This window comes from Carettochelys insculpta, chromosome 3 (assembly GCF_033958435.1).
Source record: "Carettochelys insculpta isolate YL-2023 chromosome 3, ASM3395843v1, whole genome shotgun sequence".
Lineage (NCBI taxonomy): Eukaryota > Metazoa > Chordata > Testudines > Carettochelyidae > Carettochelys > Carettochelys insculpta.
The window spans coordinates 148,253,444-148,267,404 of NC_134139.1; the positions used below are offsets into that span (position 1 = coordinate 148,253,444).

The following is a 13,961-nucleotide window of genomic DNA, read 5'->3' on the forward strand; positions in this document are numbered from 1 at the left end:
GTAGCTCTTGTGTTTGCATCCTCCAAAATATAGCAGAAGTGATTTCATATCCCCAATGAAGTACAAACAATGGACAACTACAGCAGGATCTCTTTTCACAGACCAGGAGCCCATTATGCTAGGCAGAACAAAAGGACTCCAAACTGCTTTCAATGTATTAGAGAAGAGACAACAGTCTAGATAGGGGAAATAGGTACAGCTCAAGTTTAAGCACCTCATCTCTTGAAGAATAGGTGTACTCTGGTATTCGATGGCCATCATAATATCTGGGTCAGCACCAAATATAACCAGGGACATTTTAGGTGCCAATTAGATACCTACACTTCAGTGAGATAAAAGAGGTGAATAGAAATCTGGTAGCTGTTCCCCTTCAGAAACATGCCTGAGCATCTGGCCCACCCAAAGGTGTGCAGTTAGACGCTGATATTTTAAGTAAGGCTGGTGGGAAGTGCAGGAGAGTCTGGAAAATAGAGAGACCCAGGCCCTGACCATCTGCTAACCTGAGCGGTTTGGTTGGCTCCTCCCCGGGCTGACTCATGGCAACTGGTGCCTGTGAGGGGCGGAGGTGTAGGGAGCACCTGACTGAGCAGTTACAGCTGTGGCTGGGGGCGGTGCATGGCGAGCCACCACAGGTCACCTCTGGCCAGGGGAGTAGCAGGGCAGGTGGGGGAGTGGGGGCTGAGGTTTTCGGGGGATACTGGGCACCGCTGTTGAGTCCCCAGAGAGTAAGGGCGACTCCCCCTGTGAAGGGCAGCGCTGCAGCGGACACGGAACCGCCCTCGCTCTCTTCTCTGCGCCTCCCGCGCTCCAGCAGCCCGCCTGCCCTGCCGCCAGGGGGCGGGGTGCCCAGCGCGAGGCCGAGGGGCGCGAGAGCGGCGCACTGCCCCGGGGCCTTCCATGGAGGCGGCCGGGCCGGTCTCCTCCGCAGGTGGGTGCGGCCGGGGCCCGGCGGGGGAGCGGCTCGCGATTGCCGGCCTGAGGGGCGGGGAGCCGGGGCTGACGCCGGGCGCTGATCCCGCAGGCCCCGTGCGCTCCCTCGGGCGAGCCCGCCGGCGCCGCCCACCCGGCTGTATCAGGGTGGGAAGCGGCGCGCATGGCCGGGGCGGGCTTTCCACGGGGCCGAGGCCCGGCTGAGAGACGCGGGCGGCGCCGTCTGTGCGCTGCAGCGGATCCCTCGTCCCTGCGGGCTGCCGGGGGCTCCGGGAGGCCGCCCCTCCGGCAGAGGCGCCGGCGAGAGGGTCGGTAGCAGGAGGCACGTGATCTGCACAGGGCACTGGTCCGAATGGTAGGAAAAACAGGCCCCGGGCTGTTCGCTGATACGCCTCTGGCTACCCGCGGCCCTCTCAGCTGCAAACCCGCAGGTTTCTTTTTAGTGCCTCCATGTGGCGGGTGGGACGCGGACACCTCTCTTGTATCCGCCGGGAGTTCTTGGGTCCGCTGCGTGCAGCTTGGGTCGCTCCCTGGGTAGGAGCCATCAGCTGGCTCTCGAGATCGCCGTGCTTGCCCAGGAGTGGATGAAGACGTTCCCTGAATGCTACCTAAGGCTGCTGGGGGGCCTAAATCCTAGTGCGGTGAAGTTCTTGAATGAAAGGCTTGAGGTGGTGCAGAGCTTTGCAGAGAGCCAAAGATTTGTAGGTCGTGTCTCTAAAACAGGCCTAGAATACATAACTGTCTGCACAGTGGAGGTAAAGCTGCAGCCAGGGTAGTCAACCATCTGGCGTTCTCCGGGAGATGCCAGAATTGGGCTCTATCTCCCCGAGGCCACTGGAGCCAATGTGGGAGTTAGTAAACCACTTCAATTCCTGAGCTCAGAGGGGCTAAGGCAGGTGAATTCCCTGTCTGCTCTGTCCAAGTGGTGCAGTGGAAGGATGCTGGCACATCGCTGGGGGTGGTGCATCTCTGTACTCTGCCTGGCCATGAGCACTGATTTCTTTGGCTGGGAAACATGGCAGCTTTGGGGGTGGTGCCTGCAGAACCACTTGACCTCACATGCCTAGGGGCCATGGAGATGTGCTAGCATCTTTCATGAGCTGCACAGGGCTGGGACAGGCAAGGAGTCTGCTGTAACCTCACTGCACTGCTGACTGGGAGCTGCCTGAAATAGATACCACCTTGCTGGAGCATGCATTCCTTACCACCTCCTGCATCTCAACCTTCAGCTCCAGCCACTGAGCCCCTTTCTGGAACCTGCACTTCATGCCATCTCTCCCATCCTAATCCCCTGCCACATCACAGAGCCCTTTCCTACATCCAGATGCCATCCCTGAGCCTGCACCCACGACCTCTCCTGCACCTTAAAGTTGTTTCCTAGAGTTATCCCAAAGCTCTCTCTGTTGCTCTGAAACATTTTGCCCCAGCCCAGAGCCAGCATCCTTGCTCCTTCCTGGTGAAAGTGAGTCATGGTGGGGGAAATCAAATGAAAAAGGTAGGGTGGGGGTAGGAGAGGAAGAGAGAAGGCAGGGGAAGGGGCAGGCCCTGGGAAAGAGTTGGGTGCAGGTCAGGGAACAGTTTTTGGGGTTTGTGTGATTAGACCATTTCGGTAAAAATTGCCATTTTGCTTAGAGAGAAATTCTGGAGGTATGAAGACAGGGTAGGTCATAAGCCTGCACCATTGGTTCATTCTTTCTTTTTGAATAGTTAACTTTATGGTACAGCGTCCTCATGTGTGTGCATGTGAGGCAGGGGGAATCTGCAGTTTTGGTGACTGCCAGATTCTGTAGATGATATTCTGAATTACACAGCAAAAAGAGCTTGTCAGGGGAGAAAAAAGGATATCATAGAATGCTAGGACTGGAAGGGACCTTGAGAGGTCATCGAGTCCAGCCCCCTGCCCTCATGACAGGACCAGCTACTATCTAGATCATCCCTTGCTTGTCCTCATTGCATAGAAGAATTGCTGCCACTATTACTCCCAGTGGGCTATGGAAATAAGGTGTAGGGATGTAAACAAAGGGCACATACAGTTATCCTCTGGGCGCAGTTTGACAAGGCTGGCTGGATGTTGTTTAGAGGCCTAGGTGGTGTGTTGGCCAGGGAGGCTTGAGGGATAGGGGTCTCGGGGAGGTCCGGAGCACCAGGGGTGAGGGATGTGCAGAGAGCACTCTCCTGCAGGACTCCCTTGGAAGTAAATGAGAGAATCACAGAATACAAGGACTGGAAGGGACCTTGAGAGGTCATTGATCCAGCCCCCTGCCCTCATGGCAGGACCAAGTACTGTCTAGACCATCCCTGATAGACATTTATGTAACCTGTTCTTAAACATCTCCAGAGATGGAGATTCCACAACCTCCCTAGGCAATTTATTCCAGTGCTTGACCACCCTGACAGTTAGGAACTTTTTCCTAATGTCCAACCTAAACCTCCCTTGCTGCAGTTTAAGCCCATTGCTTCTTGTTCTATCCTCAGAGGCCAAGAAGAACAAGGTTTCTCCCTCCTCCTTGTGACACCCTTTTAGATACTTGAAAACTGCTATCATGTCCCCCTCGATCGTCTTTTTTTCCAAACTAAACAAGCCCAGTTCTTTCAGCCTTTCTTCATAGGTCATGTTCTCTAGACCTTTGATCATTCTTGTTGCTCTTTTCTGGACCCTTTCCAATTTCTCCACCTCTTCTTTGAAATGTGTCGCCCAGAACTGGACACAGTACTCCAACTGAGGCCTAACCAGCACAGAGTAGAGCGGAAGAATGACTTCTTGCATATTGTTCACAACACATCTGTTAATACTTCCCAGAATCATATTTGCTTTTTTTGCAACAGCATCATGCTGTTGAATCATATTAACATGTGGTCCACTATAACCCCTAGATCCCTTTCTGCCATACTCCTTCCTAGACAGTCGCTTCCCTTTCTGTACATGTGAAACTGATGTTCCTTCCTAAGTGGAGCACTTTGCATTTGTCTTTATTAAACTTCATCCTGTTTACCTCAGACCATTTCTCCAATTTGTCCAGATCATTTTGAATTTTGACCCTGTCCTCCAAAGCAGTTGCAACCCCTCCTAGCCTGGTATCATCTGCAGACTTAATCAGTGTACTTTCCATGCCAATATCTAAATTGTTGATGAAGATATTGAACAGAACTGGTCTGGATACAGACCCCAGCGGAACCCCACTTGCTATACCTTTCCAGCAGGATTGAGAACCATTAATAACTACTCTCAGAGTATGGTTATCCACCCAGTTTTGCACCCACCTTATAGTAGCCTCATTTCAGTTGTATTTGCCTAGTTTATTGATAAGAATATCATGCGAGACCGTATCAAATGCCTTACTAAAGTCTAGGTGTACCACATCTACTGCTTCTCCCTTATCCACAAGGCTCGTTATCCTGTCAAAGAAAGCTATCAGATTGGTGGAATGGTTTGGTAGAGAGAATATATGCATTAAAATTGATCAGAATATCAAGCATAAACTTGAATTTTGATATTTGGCTTATTCTAATGGTGGGAGGGATCCTTTATCTCTGTAAGGCTACAATGTTGTACACTTCCTTGCCTCAACATTTTAGTCTGTTCGGCAACTGAACTTGAGTGACTGCATATTCTTATATGTAAAATTTGGTATGGCATTTCTGTAGTGGGCATAGCTTTAAAAATAATATGCCAGAGGTATGATAGCTGGAAAACCTGTCACTTGAATCTGACCTAAAAGCAGTTGGCTAAACCTGTCTAAACTTCTGGAATTAATTCAAGGTATGTCACAGAATTCCAACAGCTGCATTGTTTTTTATGGATGAGAAAGTAGTTCTTTAAGCATCTTAAAATAGGGATTTATAAGGTTTCTAAATAGGAAAATTATCCCCTGGAACTAAAATTTTCCCATACATTTTTCAGTCCAATGCATGCCCCCTGTGACATGGTGCAGACTAAGATAACCTATGGGTGCTTGATGCTTTTTTTTTTGTCGGGGGGAGAAGAGATGGGTAACTTTTTAAATGCTTGCTTTTCTAAACTCAACTTTGTTTTTAGTAGAGGGGTTCTTTATTAAAGTGTGTGTGTGTGTGTGTATCATGTTGATTATAATTTTGTGTTTATTCACTATGTAGGTTGAAATGTTAGAGTGTGATTTTTGGATCCCATGTCTCATTTGCAAAAGGAGTATACACTTGAGTCTCTGAACATTAAGTAAGGGAAATTTCAAAGTTGTGCGGATACTTCAAAGTGCCAGTGGCTATACTGCTTGCCCCTGCTTCGAAGTTCTCGTGGTGAGAATTGTGCTGCATCTGCAGCACCTCATTGCTATTCACTGATCAGGCTCTTTTACATGCCTCCTTCAAAGGAGGGGGCTAGAGTAGATGAGCCCTCAGATATATCTGTGTACAAGTAAAGTTCTAGTGTAGATGAAGCCTGAGTTGAACTCCTGCTATGGGGCTAAAATAGCTTTGACATGTTTTGTCTCAGGTTGGAACCTGATCTCTCAGATCTCGTGAGGAAGGAGGGCGTTAGGTACTTCTGAAAACTTTAGCTTTGGTCAAAGTAGGGGAAATGTTGTTTTTCCTGTTTAAGTGAAATGATTTATTTTAAAAACCTGAAATTATTTTAGAGTTAATGTGTTGGATAGTGTAAGTCAAGTTCACCTTTTAATCTTTGTAATTTGCAAAATAACTGAAAATGCTCACTGTATAAAAGGATGAGTGTATTGTAAATTTCATTCTGGGCTCAAGTAAGTAAAATTTTTTTATTTATTTTAGCAAACACATCTGCCATGCATATCTTAATGATCTCTTAAAATAACACTTCAAGTGTAAATATACATTTGTACACTAGCGGCTGCTTAATTGGACCATCAGGTAGATTTGAATCCATACTTATTGTGCCACGGTCCCATTTATATTTATTTTGTACATAAATTGAAAAAAATAGCATCATGCTAGGTGTGCCAATTAAACCAACTTTATTTGAATGTTACTTGGGCTATGTCTACATTAGCCCCCCCCCCATGTTTCGAAAGTAGGAGGCTAATGAGACACTTCGGGATAGGCAGGAAGAAGGGGCTTCCAGAAGGAGGATTTCCTTCGGGGCGATCCCCAGGGGCCATGCCTCTACAAGCTGTTTTGAGGTCCGGAAGAGCATGTGACCGTATGCTAATGAGGTGCCAGAAATTTACATCTGTGCCTCATTAGCATTTTTCAGGCCGTTTATTAGCATGCCACTTTTGGGGGAAAAAGTGATGTATAGAAACAGCCAGTAGGTAGTGCTAGCCAACAAAAAAAAAAAAAAGCTGATGTTAGGAACCTTTAGGAAAAGGATTGATAAGCCAGAAAATAGCATAATGCCGTGGAAATCTGTGATACATCCACAGGTTGAATACTATGTTCTGTTCTGGTTTAACTGTCTCAAAAAAGATAGATTAGAATTGGAAGACAGTACAGAGAAATGCAACAATACTGGGTAGGTGCATGAGTCAAAAATGAATTTGATAAATTCACGGAGACTAGATCCATTGATAGTTATTGGCTAGGATGGCTAGAAATGGCATTTCTAGCCTTTGTCAGAGAGTGGAAATGGATGACAGGAGCGTGATCACTTGATTACATGGTCTATTCACTCCCTCTGGGACATCTGGTATTGGCTGCAGTTGGAAGACAGGATACTGGGCAAGATGGACCTTTGTTCTTACTCAGTATGGATGTTTTTTTATTGGTACTAAGAACTTCCATATGAGGAGTGATTAAGAAACTGCACTTCAGTTTAGAAAAGAGATGATGGTGGATGGGAGCTTATAAAATCATGTGAAGTGTAGTGAAAATAAAGAGGGAAATATTAATTATGTCCTTGCATAACACAAGAATCGGAAGCTCATATGTAAAATGTTTAAAATGTAAGGAAGTACTTCTTTACGCAACATACATTCAATCTGTGAATTTGTTTTCAGGGGCTGTTATGGTCACCAAAACTACTACAGGGTTTAGTAAGGAATAATTTCATGGGGAATGGGAACATTAAATGCTGTTACCAAAGATGGACAGGTGTGCAACCCCCTGCTCTGAGTGTCCCTAAATCTCTGTCAGATGCTTAGACTGGATGAAAAGCCTTTATATTTTGCCAAGTTTGGTAATCTTAACTTTTAAGTTTTAAATGATTTGTGTGAAGAGGAAGTGTGATAATTTTTCATTATGGTATATTGCATAAAGAGGGAGTTATTCTCTAGACAAATTTTGGCAAACAAAAAGAAAAAATCATAGGGCAATGCACACTTCCTTGAGCCTCGTCATGAAATTAATCTCCCAGCCTCATTGTCTTGTGATTGTCCCTAATTTAGGGGATTAGAGCAATGTGTATGGTTCAGAGATTTCAGAAAACATTACGCATGCTACCTGTATTGTTGCAGATATATGGGAAGAAAAGCAAGGAATGTAGTTTAATTAGGTTGCAACTTCATTAACTGAACTCCTTAGAGAACTATTCCTCTGTAACTCGTGCAGTGTAGGTCATGTTTCCTTCCTTAATGGTTTCTGTCGGGTGGAAGGCTGCCATTTCTCTGCTGCTTAATTTCAGTCCCTTGCTGTGATTCCTCTGCCTGTGCTTTGAGTGAGGGTTAGGAAGCTGGAAAAGGGTGGGGGCAGGGAGGGAGTTTGTCTCATGTCTGAAAACAGCAAGAAGACCAACTGCATTCCTCAACTTTAGGAGATGCCTCCCCTGAAGTGCAGTTCCAGATTATCAGGGAAGTGGACCCTCTGTGGAAGGAATACCATTGCTAGAGATGCCATCAGTGAGAATACCTGTGCTGCCTTCCCCAGAGGAGTTCCTAGATCGCTAACTCAAGTATATCCACTCCTCTGCTGGAAGAGTGTACCCTGTTTCCTAAATAACACAGACCACAAGTATATTTTTGGTTGGTAGTTAGCAGTCTTCCCTGTTCATGTTCCTTCTGGCTTAGTCAACTAGTGGAGGCTTCACTGCTCTATCATACCTTGTGTTACAGCATTTCAGCATGGGGAAAAATGGTCCCTGATCTGCCTTAAATTTCCATTTGCCCTGTGACTGGGGCAACTTCTATACTAGAAACCTTTTCAGTAGCATTCATGTTGGTAAACAGTGGCTGACAGATTTATTTGATGCATTGCTTTCTGTGAGCGACTGGTTGTATCAGCATAAGCTGAGTGGAGCTGTGGGTAAGCATTCTGATGCCACTCACCACCACCTGATTTGATAATTTCAGGAAATTTTTGTAGTGTAGTGTTGTCATCTTAGGAATCATGTGAATTTTGGTTCAGGTTCCTACAGGTCCCTTTGTCCCATTTGACAGTGGTTTTTCTTTTTAATGCTTAAAAAGAAATTTCCCATATTTTCTTAATTACAGCTCATAATCTTCCCTATACTCGTTTACAGTCTGGCTACCATCTCACTGTTTAAAAACTGAATGCTAAACTGGGCAGTAGAGTTTTGTCTGTTTTTACAGACGTGGTGCCTGATTCTTATTTGTGGAACTTCAGCTACCAACACAGCTGCTGATCATACAGCAGTGAATGAGAACTAAGGAAGAATGGAGCATGAAGACAGTGAATGAAAGTCACCAGGTACTGCAAGTATTTAATCAGCAGCTGCACACAGTGGAATGGTGCTTCTGGTCCTGTGAAACAAGTAGCAAGATCATACACTTCAAATCTGTGTCAACCAGAAGTGGCTACAGAACTTGTTTGGCTGCAGAAGGCTACAATCTCAGAATGCTGTACTTAACTTGCCACAGCCTGCCAGTATACAGATATCAAAATGAGTGGTTTTTAACTGGAGGTGCAGGTGGCAATCATGCTGTGCAAGATTACAACACCAGATTGATAGTTGTGGTAGCCAATCCAATCAGTGCTGGAAACTCTGGACCAGTTGTCATCTTAGACCTGAAAGGTTATTAAAACTGTTGTGCTGCACAGGATTATGTCTTTGGTGCAGGAAATATGAGATGGATTTGATGCAATGAGTTTCTGTAGCTGCTGTGGTGGGGCAATTGCTTTGGAGTACATAAACAGAAAGGAGGTATGATTCCATGGTTAGACAAGTGATGGTACAACGCTGAGGCTGTCTCAGTGCCTTTAACATAGAGTATTCAGGGAATATGTATGGTAGGTGCATCTTTTGGAGTACAGTCCTTTTTGAAAAGCTGCAAGCAGGGACAATGGCACAGCAACCCCACCAATGTGAATGGCAGTTGGCATTCTGGAGAACCAGCCTGTCCTTTTTCTTGTTTGTGTGATGAAGACATACATCTGGACTGGAGAAAGAAAAGATTTAACCTTAGCAGATGCAATAGTACCATGGAGTGTGTGTTTGTCACTGGGGATATTTTAGCACAAGACTGGATCTCCATGAGGCAAATGTTCCTATTATTGCTTCATGTTGTATTTTATATAGTATTTGCAAGGCCAAAACAGACATGTTAACAGAAGGGTAGAGTTGGAACTGGAAAGTCCAATTTTGAGAAGTCTGGCCCAAAGGCAGCCACAACAGCTTGTTGAAGCACATTACATCAGAGGGAGGTACCTTGAGAGCTCACTTTGAATGTACCATAGCCAGCCAGTGTGCTGCTTTTTATGTTTTGTGTTATTTAGCCAGTTGATGAATTATTATAAATGTTCATGAATCTGATGAGGGACTATGGGTTTAGAGAGTTACAGCTCTATTGTAAGAGGTGTGGCTGCTCAATAGCACCCTATCATATTAGAGTGCTGTCTGCCTCAGGTTCCCTTTACCAGGTTTTTAAGTCCCAGTGATTCATATGGCTCTGCCCTCTGGCTGTGTTCCTCTCACAGTTCAGTCCCTTTCCAAAATAGTAGAAATCCAAACTATCAAAGTTCTCCTCACTCTTTCTCCTGTTCAGCCTGTCCTCTGTGCTCAGTTCTCAACTTCTGGTTTACCTTTCTGTCTTTCCTGCTCTGGAGTAGAACTGTGAATCCCCTGATTCTTCTTGCCCCTATGTTAGGGCCTGTTCACAGTAACCTGCAGTTCTTCTACTAAACTGAGTCCTTTGGCTTTTTGAGGCCTGGGTATTTATCAGGCTTTTACCTCACCCCAATTTGCTACTTAATCTGGGAGGGAACAAATCATGGCACATGTGAGGCTACTTGAACAGAGCTGATTAGAGGCAGGCCACCCTATTGCAAAGACAACATAAATTCAGGTTTTCATGACAGAATTATTGCAAAATAATCGGCAGATGATTAAATATTTAAAAAGAAATGCAAAAAGGAGCATGGTGCTTTGAGGTGCGTATCAGGATAAGTGTAAGTCAAAGCAGTTCTTTATTCTTCACTGGAGTGGAGTGGAGGAGATAAGGATTCAGAGAATGCTTATGCTTTGAGAGGAGGGATGAATGTCCCATGCCCCATGAAGGGGAAGTTATCCAGGCAGTATAGTGGCTACTTAGGTGTAGGTATTCAGAGGCTTTTCTCATTATTTTGAAACATTATAGTTTGCTGTTTGAGGAGGTAGATGATGTCTTGGTACATTTCCCCATACATGCCTTGGTCCTTCTGTCTGCCCTTCAGCAGGTGCTCCCTCCTTTCCTAAGCCTTTTGGGCTGAGAATTGTTGAGCAGGTCTCAGCATGTCTTCCCTCATCCATTTCTGTTCCTTCTTATTGAGGTCAGCCTTTCAGCTGGTTGGGATGCGAGGTACCTCTAATCATCCTTGTTAGGGGCTAGGAGACATCAAATGATGGTGTCACAGCAGCCTACATTTTTCCCCAAAGAGTCACCTTTGCTACTACTTGCTTTCAGTTTTATTCAGTTTAGAAGACAAGGGTTTTATATGTCTACCAGCTTTGGATCTGAAGGACAAGAGTTGCTCTTTCTTTGCGTATCACCTTAAGGAGACTGTAGAATTTTCATTGTTAGAAGTATTTAAGATCAGGTTAGATAAAAATCTGTCAGGGATGATGTAGATGGTGCTTGTCCTGCCATGATCTCTGAGTTTTAGTATTCTATGATTCTTTTTTAAATTGCTTGACAGCTCTTATTTATATAAAAAAATTTGAGCTAATATGACTTGGCTTTATGTGTGGAAGGTTAGTGAAACGCAAAATTGGATGGAAATCTGCAATATTACTATCTAGGTCAAGCATTTGAATTGTCTGGAGCAATGTTATTGCTGGGAAAGGAAATAGTAAGTAGCAGGAAAATAAAGGAAACAGTAAGTAAATTTGCCTGGCCTTTGCTTCCAACTCTAAGCTAAGCCCCTGCTATTTTACGTGAGTGACCCAGCGTAGCCACTATAAAAAGCGGGCAGCCGGCAAAGACCCATGTGGAGCTGGCTGCCTTCTGCAAATGAGTGTGTGTGGGTTGGGGGGGCAGGAGGTGGATGGGGTTAGATGGGGGGACTAGGGGTGCCTGGCTTTTTAGGAGGGCAGGTGAGGGGCTTGGGTAGGCAGATTGCAGGGCTCAATTGGCCAGCCAGCTTGTGGGACTTGAGGGGCTCAGGTAGCTGGCCCCCACAACATGGGGCTTGGGCAGCTTGGGCTGGTAGGCAAGTGGCTGGCCCTGGCAGTGCAGGGCTCAGGTGGCTCGGGATGACAGATGGGCAGCTGGCCCTGGCAACATGGGGCTTGGGTGGATGGTAGGCAGGTGGATGTCTGGCCCTGGCAGCTGGGGGTGAGTGGGTGTCTGGTCCCATCAGCGTGGAGCTCAGGTGGGTAGCTCTGGCAGCGCAGGTGTCAAACAGACAGCTGGCGCGGGCAGTTCTGGAGGCTGGCATAGGGCTCGGGTAGCTGGTCAGCTGGGGCAGCTGCAGGCAACCACAAGGGGCTCAAGAAAAATTGTTTGTTTTTTCATTTAAATAATATTTTTATGTCAAGCTTTTGTGTTTATTTAACATTATGAATTGAAATTTTTGTTGAGGTGGGGGGTGAGGGTTTCTCAAAAATCAATGGGGGGTGTGATGCTGAAAAGTTTGGGAACCACTGCTCTAATACAAGTGGGTTTAACATGTTACTTAAACAAAGCAGACATTTAATGACCTCCATGAATAGTAACAGAGAGAAAGTTGTGCTAGTCTATATACTATCAAAATAAAAAAGCAGTCAAGTAGCACTTTAAAGACTAACAAAAACATTTATTAGGTGTGCTTTTTGCGGGACAGACCCACTTCTTCAGACCATAGCCATACCAGAACAGATGCAATATTTAAGGCACAGAGAAACAAAAATAGTAATAATCAAGGTGGACAAATCAGAAAAAAAAGTTATCAAGGTGAGCAAATCAGAGAGTAGAGGGGTGGGGTGGGGGAGTCAAGACTTAGATTAGGCCAAGTATGCAAATGAGCGCCTATAGTGACCCAGAAAATTCCCATCCAGGTTCAAACCTGAATTTGAATATAAAAGAGAGTTCAGCAGCCAAGTGAGACACAGTCTCAACTATGCTGAACGCTATGCTGTCCAGGATCTCAAAAATAACCCAGACATTATAATCAAACCAGCTGACAAAGGGGGTGCTGTTGTCATCATGAATAATTCAGACTATGAACAGGAGGCAGCCAGACAATTCTCCAACACCACATTTAACGGACCTCTCTCCTCTGATCCCACTTTGGAATTCCAAAAGAAATTACAACTACTACTTAAGGAACTCCCTGCTGCTACTTGGGACCTTATTCACTCACACACACCATCTGAGCCCCAGCCTGGATTATTCTACTTTCTTCCCAAAATCCACAAACCTGGGAACCCTGGATGCCCTGTCAGTTCAGGTATTGGCACCCTTACCACCAGACTACCCAGTTGTGTGGACTTCCCCCTCAAACCATGCCACCAGCACTCCCAGCTATCTCCGAGGTACCACTGACTTCCCGAGGAAATTACAAAACATCAGAAAAGTTCCTGACAACACCATCCTTACCACAATGGATGTAGAGGCTCTGTACACTACTATTCTACACGAAGACTGATTACAAGCAATCAGGAATACCATCCCTGATGTCACCACAGCCAATCTGGTGTCTGACCTTTGTAACTTTGTTCTCACCCACAATTATTTCTGATTTGGGGACAATTTACATCTCCAGATTAGTGGAACTGCTATGGGCACCCTCATGGCCCCACAGTATGCTTACATATATATTTAAGGCTGACCTGGAACAACGATTCCTCAGCTCTCATCCCCTATTACCTCTCCTCTACTTAAGATACATTGATGACATCTTTATTATTTGGACACATGGTATAGAGACTCTAGAAGAATTCCACAGAGACTTTAACCCACCATCAACTTATGCCTCGACTACTCCAAGCGAGAGATGCATTTCCCGGATACTACAGTGCAAGTCAAGAATGGCCTGATCACTACCACACTCTACCGGAAACCCACTGATCGCTATATTTACATACTTCTAGCTTCCATCCTGCGCACATAACTAGATCCATTGTTTATAGTCAAGCCCTTAGATACAATCGCATTTGCTCTGATCCCACTGACAGAGACCAAAAACTATAAGATCTTTACCAAATATTCAGAAACCTGAATTACCCACCAGGAGAAATAAAAAAAAAAACAAATTGACAGGGCAAGATGAGTACCCAGAGACCAGCTACTCCACGATAGCCCCCAAAAAGCCAAGAACAGAAACCACTGGTCATTACCTACAGCCACCAACTCAAACCACTGCAGGGCATTATTAAGTACCTACAACCTATCCTTAATCAGGATGCCACACTCCAGAAGGCCCCAGATGACAGGCCTGTTCTCTCCTACAGATAACCTCCCAGCCTTATGAGGATTCTTACCCACAACCACAGTCTATACTGGAGGAATACCAGTCCTGGAACTTCTCCATGCAACAAAGCCCACTGCCAGCTTTGTCCACATATCTATTCTGGAGATACCATCACTGGACCTAACCAGGTTATTCACAGAATCACGGGCACATTCTCATGCTCCTCAACTAACATCATATATGCCATCATGTGCCAGCAATGCTCAGATGCTTTGTATATTGAACAGACTTCAAACTCTCTTAGACAAAGAGTTAATGGGCACAAA

General features: G+C 45.4%; 1 protein-coding gene across 1 annotated transcript in view; it reads left to right on the plus strand.

Moving 5' to 3' along the window:
- Positions 1–896: 896 nt before the first annotated feature.
- The window catches only part of MEI4 (meiotic double-stranded break formation protein 4), a 32,578-nt gene continuing 19,513 nt past the window's right edge, over positions 897–13,961 (plus strand). The window contains exon 1 of the mRNA XM_074989132.1: positions 897–928. Within this exon, the coding sequence (XP_074845233.1) occupies positions 898–928 (31 nt within the window). The 5' untranslated portion in view covers position 897. The remainder of the gene's footprint in view (positions 929–13,961) is intronic.